Here is a 16,568-nt window from a genome sequence, read left to right as displayed (position 1 = left end):
TCACCGTATTGGATGTAGATGGGACCCTGCTGCAAGTCCTATTTGGCAACCGTATAGATTAATATGTGGATTTGTGGATATCCTCGAGGTTCCTCTTCTTAATATTCTGCGAGTAGCCAGTACGCGGAATGAACGTTAAACCTGACTAAAATTCGAGCTTCGATTCGCTCTCTTACACCCTCTTGCATTTGTGTGCTGTTGCCACCGAGAGAAATCCCTTGCAGCAACACAGATAAGACAAATACTTATAGATATATTTTTTATTGAGTCTCACTCGTGAATTTTAGGCAATAGTGCACCGTTCGGCCGCTCGATTCGTGTGGCCTCCGAAAGCTCTCGACGGCAGTTCCGCCAGAAACTCAAAAGGGCTCCTGGCGGGTGGCTAGAGAGGAGCCCTCTCTGCCGGACAAACTGACCCGGGCCCCTAAAAGAAAAAGAACTGTTTTCCGTTCTGGTGGTTCCGAATGAGGATTCCTGCTGCCTCCCTTACCTCAGAGCAGAGGAGATCTCCTCATCTGGGTTTTCCCAGAGAATACGAGCCCCATACCAGTGCACGACCGGGCTGCCCGGCAGTGCCTCGCACGTTTATGTACAGAGATACGTAGATGATGCACGCGCCACGCACGACGTAAGCAGTGGAGGCACGAGTGTCGGAACGGTGCACGGACGCGATTTTTGGCTCTCCCGCCGAGACGGGAGAATTCTTCCGTAAGTTAGTTGGGTAACGGGAAGCGGAACGAAGTTTTAATAATCTTAAACAAAAGTCCGATAACGATTTACACGAATAACGGGAATATATTATGAGTCCGGCTGGCCTGGTTTACAGAAGGGCACCTTCTCCCAGTTCCTTGTCCGTCGGCCTCCCAGGCACCCTTCTGCAGTCACGTGATGAAAGTCGAGCAATCCGTCCTTCCGCCGGATGAGCGGGACGTCTTCGGGCCACCGAGTCCGTCTGCGTCCCGCGCGGACGTGGCCAAGGTTCCCCCGACCCTGGTCAAACGTCTCTAACCTGGGTCACTGGTCACTGTAAAAGCCTATTTCGGTCCCGTTGCCTCCAATATCACCCCCGCCTGGAAAGACAATACGTATTACTCTCTTGTAAATAACAAAAAACCAAGAGCAATCTTCACAATTAAAGCTGGGTTTCACAAGTGTAAAACATGATGAAAATACTTCGGTGCAAGAAAGTTGTGTACATACGCTTGATGTCATTTTGTTCACGCATAAATAGAGATTCTGGTCGTCTATACAAAACCCTACATGTAATTAGATAACAGAGCAAAACATTCTTATATCCTGGGCATTCTTTTAATCAAAGAGAAAGTAATGTATTCATATTTCTACTAAAAAGAATCTGTTATTGCACACACATGCATTATGTTTGAGCCAAACTAGACACACTTGGTAGCTATACTGTCAAATCTGTTGTTTGATTAAAGCCACATAAAAAAGTAGAACAAATTTCAGTTTCTTTGTGCCAAGAATCGGTTCTAGGCAAAATGTGACATCATTTACATCGTTGTTGCCAACATACTTATATCATGTTTTACACCTACGAGACCCATCCTTCACACACACACACACACACACACACACACACAATAAATTAATTTAATTAAAATAAATAATTAATCCAGGCCAATAAGCCTGAATTAATTTATTTTTGGATGCAGTTATCCTGTTTAGCAGGATAACTGCTTAACATTTCTTGGTTTTAATACCCAAATTTAATGCACATTTCACATGATCATAATTAAAGAGGTGTTCAGACTGTACAAACAACCATCAGAAAAATCTTAACCACATTTGGTATACATACCATCCCAAGTGTGCTGTTTCAATTTTTTGAAAACATTTACTTCAAAATTCATCTACAAGGGCAAAATTTGGTAGTGTCCCCTTAATGTTTTTGTTTTGTTTGGTTATGGCAATGCAACACTTGGGCCATCTACCTTCTGGGGAGGTTTTTTAGGGGTAACATGCCCCTATTCAGGTATTACAGACATGGAGAAAACCCAGAAAACTCCATGTGGCCAGCCTGTCCGGGCGAGGCACGAACCCATGACTGAACTCTCTGCGTTCAGGGAACAGAACCGCTTAGCCGCTGCTAAACCATCCCCTCAATGTACTGTACTGTACATATTATGCAGGTATTCTAAGGAATTTTGGGTTGAAAAAGTCAAAATGTTCTTCACAATTTTTAGTGGGTGAACAGTTATGATGCTCACTTTACCTCACTGTGCTTTACTTGTTAAAGCCACAGTGAAACAAAGTGAGTAAGCCCTACTTCTGGACTCAATTGCATCTTATGTTGGCTTAAAGAAGTGTCTCAATACCAAGCCACCATCATTTTCACACTTGACCACAAAAAAGTATAGCACTTTCTGCTCCGTGACAGTGACTCTGACAGTTGTGTATCTTTAATATGACATTGTGCATGTGTGTATAGCAGGTTTGCCAACATTAGAAGTAATGTGCACTTAAATAACTACTTTATAATATCTAGCAAACTTCAGAGAAATATCAGTTTTGTCTCCATTATACCAAAATTGTCTTTAATGTCTTCTCATACATATGAAATATAATAAATAATATTTTTAAAACCAAATAATGCATAATTGAAGAATCAAGGATGAAATACTGTTATATAAAAATAATGCAAAGTAAATTAATAAAAAAAATATAGGCAGGTGGTGCTTAAATTAGTTAGCCAATGTATGTCATGGCATTCTATGGAACATCGAGGGATAAATTTTGACTTCTCATAAATCCTAAAATATTTGAACATTTTTTGAAAATTGCAATTTTTTGGATAGTATACTCATCACTATCTTCAATGACACTTTCATTTTTCTATAAGAAGCCTGCTTCTTCTCAAATGTTTCATCTCAGTTGGTGAGTAAGTGAAACTATAGCTTTATCATACTAACAAATCTTTATTAGATTTGTTTTACTATGTATGTATTTACAAACACAGTATTTTCAAATTCTACAACTTTTTCTAATTAATTTTGAAGTAAATATCTTAAAACCACTAACTTAAATTTATTAAGATCTGTCATTTGAACATTTTGGTACTAAATATTTATACTAACTTCATCAAATTTATTATATACATATAATAAATTTGTTAAAGTAATATATATTAGATATATATTAGACATATTATTGTTGATATATATATATATATATCAACAACAATAATAACTGTTCAGCCACAGATCAGCTTCCAAATATGATAAAAGACCTTACAGATTGTAATCATCAAGCCAAAACAACCCAGTCAAAGTGATTCAGTATGTAAAATACAAATACACCAAGAAATAGTCTTGGCCAAAAGGAGCTCCATGATAGTGTAATGATCTTGTTCAGGATCATTCTGACAAAACTGTGTCAAACCGTTGGTTGGCTGGGGATGGCTCTTTGAAGAGATGTATGGCAGTAAATATAAAAATCTATAGAAAACACATTTTAGAACACTTACAAATGAAACTTGTAGGAATGCAATGTCTTATCTGAAACTGTACATACATACCGTATTGAGTTCAAGCTCATTGACATACAGACAGTTATTTGAGTATGTTAATGTGAACAAATATAATACATGAAAAGCTAGTGCTAAAAAATTACAGACCCACATATCATACTATAAATACTGTAGTTACCCATAATTACAGAAAGCAGTTCATCACGTTCATTGAGAAATGAAACAAAACACGTACATCACAGACAGTTGTTCCAAACACCTACAATATACAAAAAAATCCAGCAAAAGTTGCTTAACTTTGCTGGCAACATTTAAAACTGCGTGCATTTAAAACTGCTGGCAACATTTAAAACTGCGTGCATGTTTGCAGTGGTTACGCAGACCCACCAAAGTTATGCCATCTGTTTTAATAATAAAATATCATAACTTTTCATATGTTTAATTATTATAAAATGGCAAAAAGCTTAATTTTGAGGGTAGGGATGGGTTTAATAAAAAATTGTAAATGCTAACAAGTAAAATAGCAAGTCTGACTCAAAGGGGGTTGTGTGTATCTCCAGTAATCTCTCCATTCCCTCAACCTCTAACCACCAAATTTAATAGTATCTATCCTGTAATAAACCTCCATGCAAAATTTCAGAAATTTTCAACAAAAACCACAGGGTTATTAAGTTTAAACAGGGTGAACAAAATTGTTCACCCCCACACACAATAATTCCATACATAAAGGAATTGCCCCCATTTTTTTCAGTTCTCAGCATTTCATGGTCCCAAGTCCAAAAAATGTAAAATTCTTAGGGAGGGTCAATTTTTGACCAATTACCATACTTTCCCTCTGTTATGTATAACAGCTGGGAAAGTAATACATACACCAAAAAAATTAGCATGTATTTAGAACTCACTCACTAAATAAAGTACCTCTGTAGAAAGGACTACAAGCACAATGAAAACCTTATTAAATCTTGTACAAATATTATACCACAAAAATCTGGAAATATTAGCACATGCCTCTCTAATGTTAAAGAAAGTCACTATACTAAACACATCATAGTTAGGATATTCTTAAATAGTGATACATATACAGGGTTCTACACAAATTTCTGTTTTGAATGCCATGACTATCCATGACCAACTTTGTACAAACTTCCTGACCCTCACATACCTTACAGTATGGTACACTGACAAAGTAAAACATTTACATTTACTATATACAAAAGTAAAACAACTTTTCCATCTCAGTATATGAGAGAGAAGTATTGGCATCTAAAAATAAATGCATTGTCAAATATACCTGGTAGAGTTTTTAGACTCCATGAAACCAGCTAGACTTGTACAGTACCATGTCATAACCTAGATCTATAGGTTGGAACACCAGTAATGCTTTTGCAAAATTTAGACCCACCAAAGTTATGCAATGAGACAAGAATGAACTTTTATATTTGTCCCCCAAATTCAAGCATTTTCTTTTTCTTTCTTTTGTACAGTTTCATTATAATAAATACTTGGGTCGATAAATGTACATTTTAGTTACTAGGGTTGTTGTTTTTATCACCCACTCAAAAATCCAAGCAATGCCAGGCACACATCTCTAGTTTTTTATAATTGCTGAATGATTAAAATTAAAAATTAGTAGTTTATCTTGTTATTAATCCACAACCATAAATCTACATAGCTCTAAAAAAAAAAAAAAAAGTCATTATTTATTATTCATTGATTAAAGACAAAGTTCTTAAGCAGATGAACTTGGTTTCAATTGCTTAAGAACTTGGTAACAAAAAAAAGTTGATGAATAGCACTTTTATACACAAGTGCTATTCATCACTTTTTCACTCATACATTAAGCCAATATTTCACTAATAGTTCCAATAATATTATCATCAACAGTGTACCTTTACTTAAATTGTAAGAGGAAAACAATACAATTTTTGAAAAATTGGAAGAACTGCATGCTTTAAGTACAAAATACCCCAATGGCATGCATTAAACTAGTGTTTCTCAAACTTCACTTTCTGGTAAACTTCTGTAAAAGAAAACATTCGGCAGACTCCCTAGAGCAGAATTTAATTAAAATACTGTATATATAAAATATTAATAAGTCTTTGTTTTAAACATTTTCATTTAACTTAAATAATTTTATATGTTTTTAACTTAAATTTTAACACATGTTTCAATAAAGGTAAACATTTTGAGAAACTTTTTTTTATTTGAAAAATATAATATGCTTCTTTTTCTTCTAGGATTTCTGTCAACATATTTGCAGACCCACACAGATCTGTAGACCATACGTTGAGAAATTGCTATCCAAATTATCTCAAATACTTGGATATGAAAATTTCTACTGTTCAGCACCACATATTGCAGAATTTTCACTGCTTACAGATGATACTTTCAATAATATCAGGTAAATAAAGCAGTGAAGTATCTCAGAATGGATAAATTGATGAAAGAAGGCAAAGCAACTCTTGGACAATCTACCAAGGATGCATACATCCCAGGAAGACTTTCTATGAAAAATTGACCCTACTTAGGTGTTAGATACATTAAGAAACACTGAAAAACTCCAAGTGGCCAGCCCGTTGGTGAGAAGCAAACCTGCAACCAACTACCAGTGTTTTATCCACTCAGCTATTGGTGGGTTAGCACAAGTAAAGCCAGTACCAAGGCCCAAGCCCAGCTTGTGTAAATTCAATTTCAAAAAATTGTGTTTTAATGCAATTATTTAAATTGTGTGCAATTTTTCCTATTAACATTTTTAACTATTAACTTTAGTTAAAATAATTTAACTGAAATAGTGTAAAGGAGTGTTTTAGAAGTTAGATGAATTTACCATGATGGGAAAATAATTTCAATAATACAAAAAATTTCCTTGCCACATCTGAAATTTCCCTTTTTAAAGTATTTTTTGATGTTCATTACTTGAAATTCATCCCTAACTGAAATTTTTAAGCATGAAAAAAATTCATTCTGAAGTCATTCTAACAAATAAATTTTGCATTTTTGAATGTCAAGAAGTCCATTAATTTCTGCCTGTGCTAAAAATAAAAATAATCATTCATGACATTGACTTCAATTTTATTTCTATTAATCAACATATTGCATCAAGTTCATAACTGTATATGCTATTCTATGACAATGACATGTGCTTAAATTAAAACATTCTTTTAATCTGAAATATTTTTATATTAACTTATGAGTTTAGTGTTTCATGACAAATTGTATGATAAGTATATGTAATTTGATTTTTCAAAACTATGTAATAATAATTATTATTATTAATTGGTTCATAAATTATGATTTTATTTTGTGTGCAATAATTTTTGGGAAATTTTGCACTCTGGAAATATTCTGCATCCTTTTTCTTAAGTTGCAATGCAACTTAAGAAAAGGCATTACTTCTTGTTGTCTGCAAACATCTATGCTTGATCAACAATATTGTAAGCAAAAAGTTCAACAAGACAGCAAAGGAAACAAATTCCCTGATCATCCTCACATTTAATCCTATTTCTTTAGGGAAAATATTGTCTTGCAGGACCACCATTAATTCTTAAGCCACCATCCTCCCCACATTAGCTGAGATAATTAGGCTGTGGTCCTCAACTTGTCGCTTGCCACCTCCTCCCTGCTTATCTGCTGTGGCATTTATCAGTTTGGTATCCCTATTCATATTTCTAGTGTTCCTTTTGACCTTGTTGGAGTACGATAGAGCCTTTGACTGAGTTACAACATTCGCCTGCTTTTGTCTCATTTCGAGAATAATTCCAAAAAGCTGGTTCACTGCAGCATGCATTTTGATTGCCGCCTCGCATACCAGAGCCTTTTCCCTGCTTTTAACAGCAATGCCGCTGTTTGTCAGACCATTAAATATGATAGTTTCCAAACAGGAATGGATGTTGGAAATCAGTTCCCCTTCCATTAAGTTCATATTTACAGAGCCAGCCCCAGACGGGGTTGGGCTACTCGGCAGGTTTTCATTGATGATGCCGTTGCTGCTTGCCATTTCACCGGGAATAATGGGACAGACAGTGCACTGATAACAGGAACTGGTTGGATAAGCCAGTGTAAAGGCTGACTGTCACATTAGTTGACTAGAGCGTAGATCAATGCTGGTTAGCCGAATGGCTAGACACGAATAACACGCAAGTTACACAATTGATGATCAGCACAATTGACTGGAGAGCTTGGATGTAACGTCCCGAGTGGAATAACTAACAATATTCCTGGCGCAACACTTGGGAGCAGCGATAACATAAACATGCCAATTGGTGAAGCTGGGACAGACCACAAAACAGGTGCTCACAATGAGCACCCACCTGGTACCCCAAGAATACAGAGAAATACAGCGAGCACTGTCTTGTTGGGCCCGAGCAAAAAGTAAACAGCTGAAAATTGCCATGCATTGATTGGCTAAGCCATGCTGGCTAGTTAGATTGACCACACGGTGGAAACAAGTCTTTTGTCTAACGGTAAAAATTTAGACTGCAGTTTCTCGACTTGCAATAAACGTTCTTGAACCAAACTTACAGCACTTAATACTGATCTGCTGGGCTATATAAAACCGTCAATAAGACAGTCAGGACTCAAGTGGGGGGGCCTGATAGGGCCAACAAAGGCCGAAACTTTCGGACGAATCTAACTCCAAAAGTACTTTTCCGAATCTGAAAAAATTTTACTCACTAGTAGCTCTTGAAATGATGAATCCAGCAATGTAATAGAATCCAAGTTCAGTAAAAAAAATATCCAGAGAAATCAGCATTGAAAACATGGAGTCAATGTATCACACACCCTAACGGTATCTTCATTGAGACTCTAAGTTCATATACAGTCCATACCTCATGCATTCTATAATTCTATAATTAAGGTGTTAACTGTTTTCTCCAGATCATTTGCATTTTCTTCAAGAATTACAATAATGTCTGCAAATCCAAGTTTGCTGATTTTCTGACCATGCACAAATATGCCTTTAATATCACTTTGTGATGCATTCCATTTCTAGCAGAGTTATGAATAAAAGTGGCATATTGGGTCTCCCTGTCTGGTACCTTTTCTTCATTTAAACAATCTTCAAAGATTTCTCACTGCTGTTTCTGCATTCTCATTAATGTCCCTGTAGAAGAATTGTTACTTTTTTGTCCACTCCAGAAGATTCAAGCACTGCCCATATTGCTTTTTAGTCTACGGAGTCATATGCTTTTTTGAAATCAATAAAGCAGGCACATACACTTCTACCTTTCCATTTTGCCTTTCAACAATAAGTGTTAGGATTTGCTGTGCTGTGATTCTATTTTTCTTGAACACCACTTGCTCATCTGATAAATGCTGTTCTACTTAGTGTCTCAGCCTTTCTGTTAAGAGTGTCATTAGTACTTTATCCATGGTACTTGTGAGAACAATTGTTCTATAGTTCAAACATTCCATCACACTACCTTTCTTGTGGATAGGGATTAAGTATTGATTTTTTCCACTCCTTAAGAGCATTACTTTCTCTCCAGGCAAAACTGCATAATTCATGGATTTCTTTGATGAAATTGTTGCCTCTATATTTTAGCATTTTAGCAGTTATTTCATCATTTCCAGGACTCTTTGAACTTCTGAATTTTTCAGTTTCTTCAGAGTTTTTCCATGTCATTTCCTTCATGTTGGAGTGGAGCTACACTCTTCAGCTCACACATTAGACTTTTGAAAATTAATGGATTCAACATGTCTATGTAACTCATCAATATCTTGTCCATCTCTGTGATTTCTTCCATATTCATTAGTATTTTGTTCATTTCATCTCACATTGTCCTTATTTTGGGTTTGTCATTTTCTGTTTATTTTCTTTATCATTTTGTACACATTCCTTGTTTTAAATTCTCCATAGTATCCTTCAATATCTCTGCATTGTCCTTATAGCCGTCTCTGTTTATCTTCTGTAACAGCTTTTTTACCTCATTGCATTTTCTTTGGTAGAGTTCATTAAGATGATTATTAGAGTCTCTGAATTTTTAGCTGCCTTTTTTCATGTATAAGTTTCAGGGTTTCTGGGGTTATCTATTCTCTTTTTATTTTTTCTTGCCTGGGAAGTTTCTACTATTGCTTCTTTAATGGCTTTCACTATGTATTGCACCTTTTTGTTGGTATCCATTGGTCTGATTGATCATCTAGGTTTTTTCTAAAATACTGTCATATTGGTTGTCTATGCCCTCATCTTTTAGCAAGTTTACATTGATTTGTTTTTTATTATTATAAATTATATTATTACAGTGTGTTAACATAAGACTCGCTGAACTTTGGGAGGTGATAGAACATCAAAAAATAAGTTAATTAGGGAAAATAACTAATATTCCAAAATGCTTAATTTGAAATAAAGAGCAGTTAAAGTACTAAAAAATGTTGTTTTTTAATATCTTAGAAACAATATGAAGTATTTAGTTGAAATTTTTTATATTTTTGTTACAAAAAGCCAACATTTTTAAAGGTTTCTGTGTGATTTTTTTCATCATGGGTAAAGATATGGATGACTGCACATACAGTAGAGCGTCGTTTATCCAAATCAATTGGGGACTGGGGTTGTTCAGATAATTGGTTATCTGAAAAATAAGTTATGTATGAAAAAATATATTAACCTATCCCATATTGAAATTTTTCTCCATTGCATGTGGCTTCGCTTTGAATTTTCATCGATTTTAAGTCCAATGAAAATTTTTATAATAATAATCATGGCTATTGTATCGTTAAAAATTATTTCTTTATTTTGTACAAACAAAATAAATATATTGAAAAATGTAAAAACAAAAAAAATTATACTTTAGAAGTTAATCTAGTATCAAAAACGTTCAATTCAGCATGACACAGTCCAACTAGAAAGCTTTCGGTTAACCGACATTTCAGTTGATTGGCTTTCGAATAAATGACGCTCTACTGTATTTACAAAATGTATGACACCACTGAAAAATTAAGTAATTTTTATGTTTTTCAATCTACATTAAATTTAGCAAGGAAGTCACTGTTGTGTTTTTGTCATAGGATGTGTTGTGTTAATAGTATTGAAGGATTTATAAATGAATAATAAATTTTGAAAAACCGATTTTATATATATATATATAAGCATCTCAAAGCTAGATATTATTACTCAAAGCCAAATGATCTCTGTAGTGAATTGGGATACTTTGGAAGTAGCCCAATTCACTATGACAATTGTTTGACTCTGATTTTTTCCTTTCAAAGCCACAGGGTTTTATAATTGTAGATTTATTACTTAAAAATAACCAATCCCATTGTTAAACCTGTATTGCTTTTTAATGTTTTAGAAAAAGAAAGCAACAGGGACCATTGAGAAACAAAGGTTAAAAAAGTTACAACTGACTAATTTGTTTTTGTTTTTGAATAGTTGATACAATACCAAAAACAACTTATTTTAAAAATTAGAATAAAGACTAAGTCTGCCCAAAAAATTCTAATTTTAAAAAATTTTTCTCCATCGGATGAAAATTCAATGATGAACTTATTTTAAATTTGAATAGTTCAGCAAATCCAGACACATTTTCTAACTAACAGTTTTAACTGATGAAAAAATTTTAGTTTATATAATTGTTGTTAAAAATGATAACAATTCATTAGAAATTATTTTCAATTAGAAATACTGTAGCTTAAAAAAACTCTTAAAACAATTAAAGTATAGAAAATCATTATTATAAAAATTAGTGCACTCATTTATGATTATTTTTGTGGATAAATGTAACCTTTTAAATGGGTACCCAATTACTTGGGTAATAGTTGTGTATTTGATACCAGATATAAAAATAGATATCCAACATTCAGAACTATCTGAATTATTATGAAGAAAAAAGTACCAGAAACATATCAGCTTTCAAAATCAAACTAAATAGAGTGTCTTATCATCTGAAGTGCTGTTTAACATATAGAAAATAAACAAAAGAGCTGAATGCAAAATGTATGTCTGATAATTTTGGAAAAATGGAATGAGATGGAAAATGAATGCTTACATAAAGGAATTTCACAATTTTTTAAAAGATGATCTTGATAATTTTTGACATCTCTCAAATGGGTTCATAACTTTTCATAACTTACAGATAAAACTGTCAAATAATTCATCCATTTTTGAACTGACTTTAAAACATGGATAACACAAATTACCCTATAATTTTAATTAAATCCACACAAAATTATAATTTGATTTTAGAAACTGAAAAAATTTTAAAAATGAAAGCATGAATATTAAAGCAACGAATAGAACTTTTGGTCGATATTGTTAAAGTTGCGGATATATGTTAATATTGATCCTAATGTAAAAAGTTTTCAAGCAAGATTTACCTTCATCAATTTCCTGTAGAATTTCCCAAGCTGTAAAAGAAACTTCTATTAACGTGATTGAAAACTTGGAAGGAAAAAATGCAAAATTATATTATAATTCGTAATACACTAAAATAAATTTGAAGAAATTCTTGAATATATAGTCTAACAATAAGTTTAACATAAATACAGTTAGAAAAATTTTTATTAAACATTAAAATAAATAATTCTAATAAGCTATAGTAAGCTGAATAATCATCCAGCACAGTGATAATTATTAAAATAAACCTAAATTATAAGTAATTTTAAAATAAAGAAAGTACAGTATCATACATCTTTTAAAATAATGTATGAAATTAATATAATTTAATAAGATATTTCATTTACATCAGAAAGTTCAGTAAAACATTTAATAAGATTTACTATAAACATCAGTAACTAGTTGACTTATGTATAATATAGTTTTCTTCTTGTATTAGCAAAGGAAAATATTTGTAACCTTATAAAAGAATAACTTGCTCCCATAACTGAATAAACTTTCATTAAAGCAATACACCAACCAAAGCTGAATTATCGGGCTATAAACGGCTATAACAACAACAACTTATAAGATAATTTGGTACTAGAGTTAGGCGTTAGGTGCAATCTCTTGCTAAAGTTAATAATTATAATTTAGAATGAACTGGAATGAATAAACAATTAAAATTTGAGATTAAGAAAACATTATTTTGATTATTTAATATAAATAAATAATGTTTAAACCAAATACAAAACAGGAATAAATTAGTTTTTTACTTTAATATTGTTTACAGTATTTTTACAGTACAAAAGAAGAATAAACATTGTGATAAAACCCACAAAAACCAAAATTATGCGAGACTATAAAATTTCTGGCTGAAGCAGCTATCCTGTCTTAGGCAAGCCAGAACAAAACATTGCTAAATGCAAGAATCCCTTTGTAGTAAGAGGTTAGCATTCTTCAATTGTGACCGCATGTTTTGTCGTAGCTGCTGTAATTTCAAGTAGTCATAAATGTGTAGACATTTTTCCATCACAGTAATTACAACTTTGGTGTAAAATCTTTTGAATATTCAAATTTTAAAAAATATGATCAAGTGCCCATATTTGCTACAGTAGCATTACTTGGGACATTTTTAGTTTTCACGTTTCAAGGAGACCATACTAATGGTTGTTTGTTAGGAGCAGAAAATAAAGTTATCTCTAATATGGATGAGTAGGTAGCTAATTGAGTGATGTTAAGATTACTTTAATTGATTTAATTTTGCATTACAATGTTGTAAAGTTTCCACAATTTGTTTTTAAAAAGTTCGTTAGTATTCCAAATAAAAAAAATAGCCACTCTGACATGATACAAAAGCTAAAATAGTGTCTCAAGTTTCGGAGAAGTATCCAAACATGAGACAAGTTGTATTTAAAAAAATTTTTTAAAATACAATAGATATATAAAATGTAAGATGCATCTAATGGAATATATTTTAAATTTGCTGTTTGGAACCTAATATCTTAAATTGTAAGGTTCCATTAAGATTCATTTTATGATTGCAATTGTTTTTGGCATTTACAACCTTATGGCTCTGACTGACCTTATTATTATTGTAAAAATAATTTTTCTAGGATTTGATTAAAGTTTGTTAACTAGAAAAATGTTTTTTCTTCATCTCTCCTGAAAAGTTTGTTTTTTGGCATTTAGAACATTATGTCATTGCATGCATCGTTTACTGTCTATGAGGCGTGATTTTAGTCAGATCTCTGTAACTTGCTGTTGCCTCCATTCTAAAACACTTCTGTGATGTCTAAGAACTGTATTAATTTTCATTTTTCTCCTCTTTGTCTTGACATTGTCATCTCTAATGCTGAATTCTGTAAACTGTGAACTTTTACATAAAAGTAAAGTTTTCACACAAATCTATAGAGGTTGATTAATAGAAACACTATCATTAGTGTGCTTGTCTCAATTTGTAACAAAGTCAGTATATGAATACTGCAATGCATGTGGCAGGAAATGGTAAATAATGAAGACAAAACTTTTAAAAAATACCTACAGTGTATTTACTCTTACTATCTGAGCATAATTGGTAATTCAGTGTGTTTACTTTAGAAATTAGATGACTTTTATTTGTTTTTGGTTGCAGATCATGCTCTGAGCATGCTCAATTCAGTCAGATTTCTTGGAAGGAGCACCAGAACTGTTTAGTCTGGTATTGATGATAACATGGTATTTGCCAAGTTAGGTGTTATTAGATTGCAGCAGTGTTAAATACTTTCAAGTACCCAAAATCTCTCTCAAAACATTACTTTTACAGTAACTAACATGGTTATATCATAATGTTAAATATACTGGAAGAGGAGATTGGATCGGAGGTCTGGGTAGCGTAACTGGCAATGCATCCGCATGGCAAGCGATAGTTGCAGGTTTGTCCCGCTATGGGCCAATTCTTTTCTTCCAGTTTAATCTAAAATTATTTAATTAAATTATCATTATTAAATTTAATACAAGATGGCATCTAATGCCTCCCTCTAGGAGTTTATTTATTTCTAGCTAATTTATTAGTAATTTATAATTATTACTACCAAATTATAGCCCAATGTTATATGGCAATTGAAGGTGTGTTATTACTTTTACATACAAAATTTTTTGAACAAATTACCAATTACTACTAAATATTTTGGTTAAAAATGACTTAATAGTGTTAATATTGCTACATTGTTTGAAAAATTAAAATCATACAAATAATTAAATACACCTACCATATAATTTTCCAAGCAACATCAAACTGGTAAATTAACAAAAAACTTTACTGTAAATTAAAAGAATGCTTTAAGTACCTGTCATCATCATAGGGTAGCACATACAATTATAAACTCAGTGTAATGAGTTGATTAATGGAAATAAAAACTGAAATTGAATACAACAGGTATAGTCACCAACATCTAGCAGTCTTAGATATAAAGTACCACATTAAATACAAGTGCTACCACATTTAGGCAATTCAGTATATTGCATTAAAGAGTTTTAGTTTTAAAAGGCTATTAATTTCTTCTTTTAGCCAATTTAATAAAAATCTTTATAATAATTTTAACTCCCTTAATAAAAAATTTTTGAAACTTAAAAATTGTGTGTATAGTATACTTGAAAAGAAAAACTTTTGAATTTGTTTATCTGATGATTGGATGCAAAGCATTCCTTTATGACAAATCTTTTTTTTTTTTAAATACTCTGAATATTAATAATGATGCTTAAAAAATAATGAGCAAATTAGGACATAAAAATGTGTTAAACATCACACAGTTAAACAAAATAAGCAATCTACATACATAAACAGCCCAAAGTCTGGTGGTACTTTAGTAATATGCCAAATGATTGCCGGATCCATATATTTTGAATAAACTGGAGAGGAGAAAAAAATTACACCTTTAAAATCCAGCAATGAACTTAATAAAATAAGAATGTTTTCGACCAGTTTCACTGACCTTCAGTTACTAAATTTCATAAATGGACCGCACGGCAGTTCGTTTATGAAATTTAATTTTATTAAGAGATATTTATTCATTTATTTTTAATTTTTATTTTTTCTTTGTTTATTTTTTAGAATTCTTGTTCTCATTTTAAAATTTTTGTATTCACGTTCTTCTATTTTTCCGTTCTATCATAACTGAAGGTCAGTGAAACTGGTCAAAAACATTCTTATTTTATTAAATTCATTGCTGGATTTTAAAGGTGGGATTTTTTGTGATTGCCAGATTAAATCTGGCTACTTCACTGTTATTATTTTTAATTCAATTCTAAATAATTTGAAACTAGAGGTAGGAATTAGCACCATCTCTTATTAATTTTAATAATTATAATCAAATTAATATTTATTAAATACTTTAGAATACTTTAGAAGAAAAGAATTTTGCCAGAACAGGACTCAAATATGCAACTCCCACTTACTCTGCCAATGCATTGCCAGCTATACTATGTGGACCTCTGTCTAATAAAGTAGCCTGATTTAATCCAGCAATCGTTTGGCATATTACAAAATAAGTTGTCCTTCCACCTGTAGCTGAGCATTCCTTTGTGCGCCTGCTGATCAGTAAACAGATGCCAAATACATTATAATGTATGTGTTCATCATGCATAGCAACAAAAATATAATCTTTGAATAAATTTATTAACCTGACAAACACAAGTTCTGATCCAATATTGTTACGAAATATAGGAAGAAAGGTACTCTGTGTCTATATATATATTTTAATTTTTGGGTTGTTGAAGAAGTTTAAAAACCCAAAACCTTTTTCAAGAGTCCAACCATCAAAAGCAGAGCAAACAAAAATAAAACCTGCTGGAATGAAAAATGCTGACAGGTGGAGTTTTGATGGTGCAGAGGAATGCAGTGCTCTGTATATTTAGAAACACTAACCAATGCCATGACATCTCCGAAACAGTGTGTGAAATGTTCCTTGAATCTGATAAACTAACAGAGATCTTTACAATTTACAACTCATATAAAATTCACACATTCCTAGAATGTGTGAACTTTTGAGCAATGTGATTAGGATTCCCTTACTTTTATTAATTTGTTCTTAAAAAAATGTTTTAACAAAAAAACATCATTCACTTTTATTGCTTTCCGCTAGAAACAGCACTGTTGACTTCAATTACTCTGTCTTTTCACAATACTATATTCTTAGAAACTTTACAGTTACTTTTAATGCCAGTAGAAATGGTATTTTTATTAATAAATTCATTTTGATAACAAAAATCTTTAGCACGTTAAAACTAAAT

General features: G+C 32.3%; 1 protein-coding gene across 7 annotated transcripts in view; it reads right to left on the bottom strand.

Annotated features, from left to right (window-relative positions):
• Positions 1–245: 245 nt before the first annotated feature.
• Positions 246–16,568, bottom strand: part of LOC136982586 (uro-adherence factor A-like) — a 114,364-nt gene continuing 98,041 nt past the window's right edge. For 6 of the 7 annotated variants that reach the window (XM_067279112.1, XM_067279114.1, XM_067279116.1 and 3 more), the window contains 2 exons: positions 11,801–11,830; positions 246–1,070 (listed from right to left, as the gene is read on the bottom strand). In XM_067279112.1, the coding sequence (XP_067135213.1) occupies positions 1,015–1,070; positions 11,801–11,830 (86 nt within the window). In that variant the 3' untranslated portion in view covers positions 246–1,014. The remainder of the gene's footprint in view (positions 1,071–11,800; positions 11,831–16,568) is intronic. The other variant, XM_067279113.1, reaches the window with a different exon arrangement.

The sequence above is a fragment of the Centruroides vittatus genome, unplaced genomic scaffold, assembly GCF_030686945.1.
Source record: "Centruroides vittatus isolate TY-2023 unplaced genomic scaffold, ASM3068694v2 contig_854, whole genome shotgun sequence".
In the NCBI taxonomy this organism is placed as follows: Eukaryota; Metazoa; Arthropoda; class Arachnida; order Scorpiones; family Buthidae; genus Centruroides; species Centruroides vittatus.
This window is presented reverse-complemented; position numbering and strand designations above follow the sequence as displayed.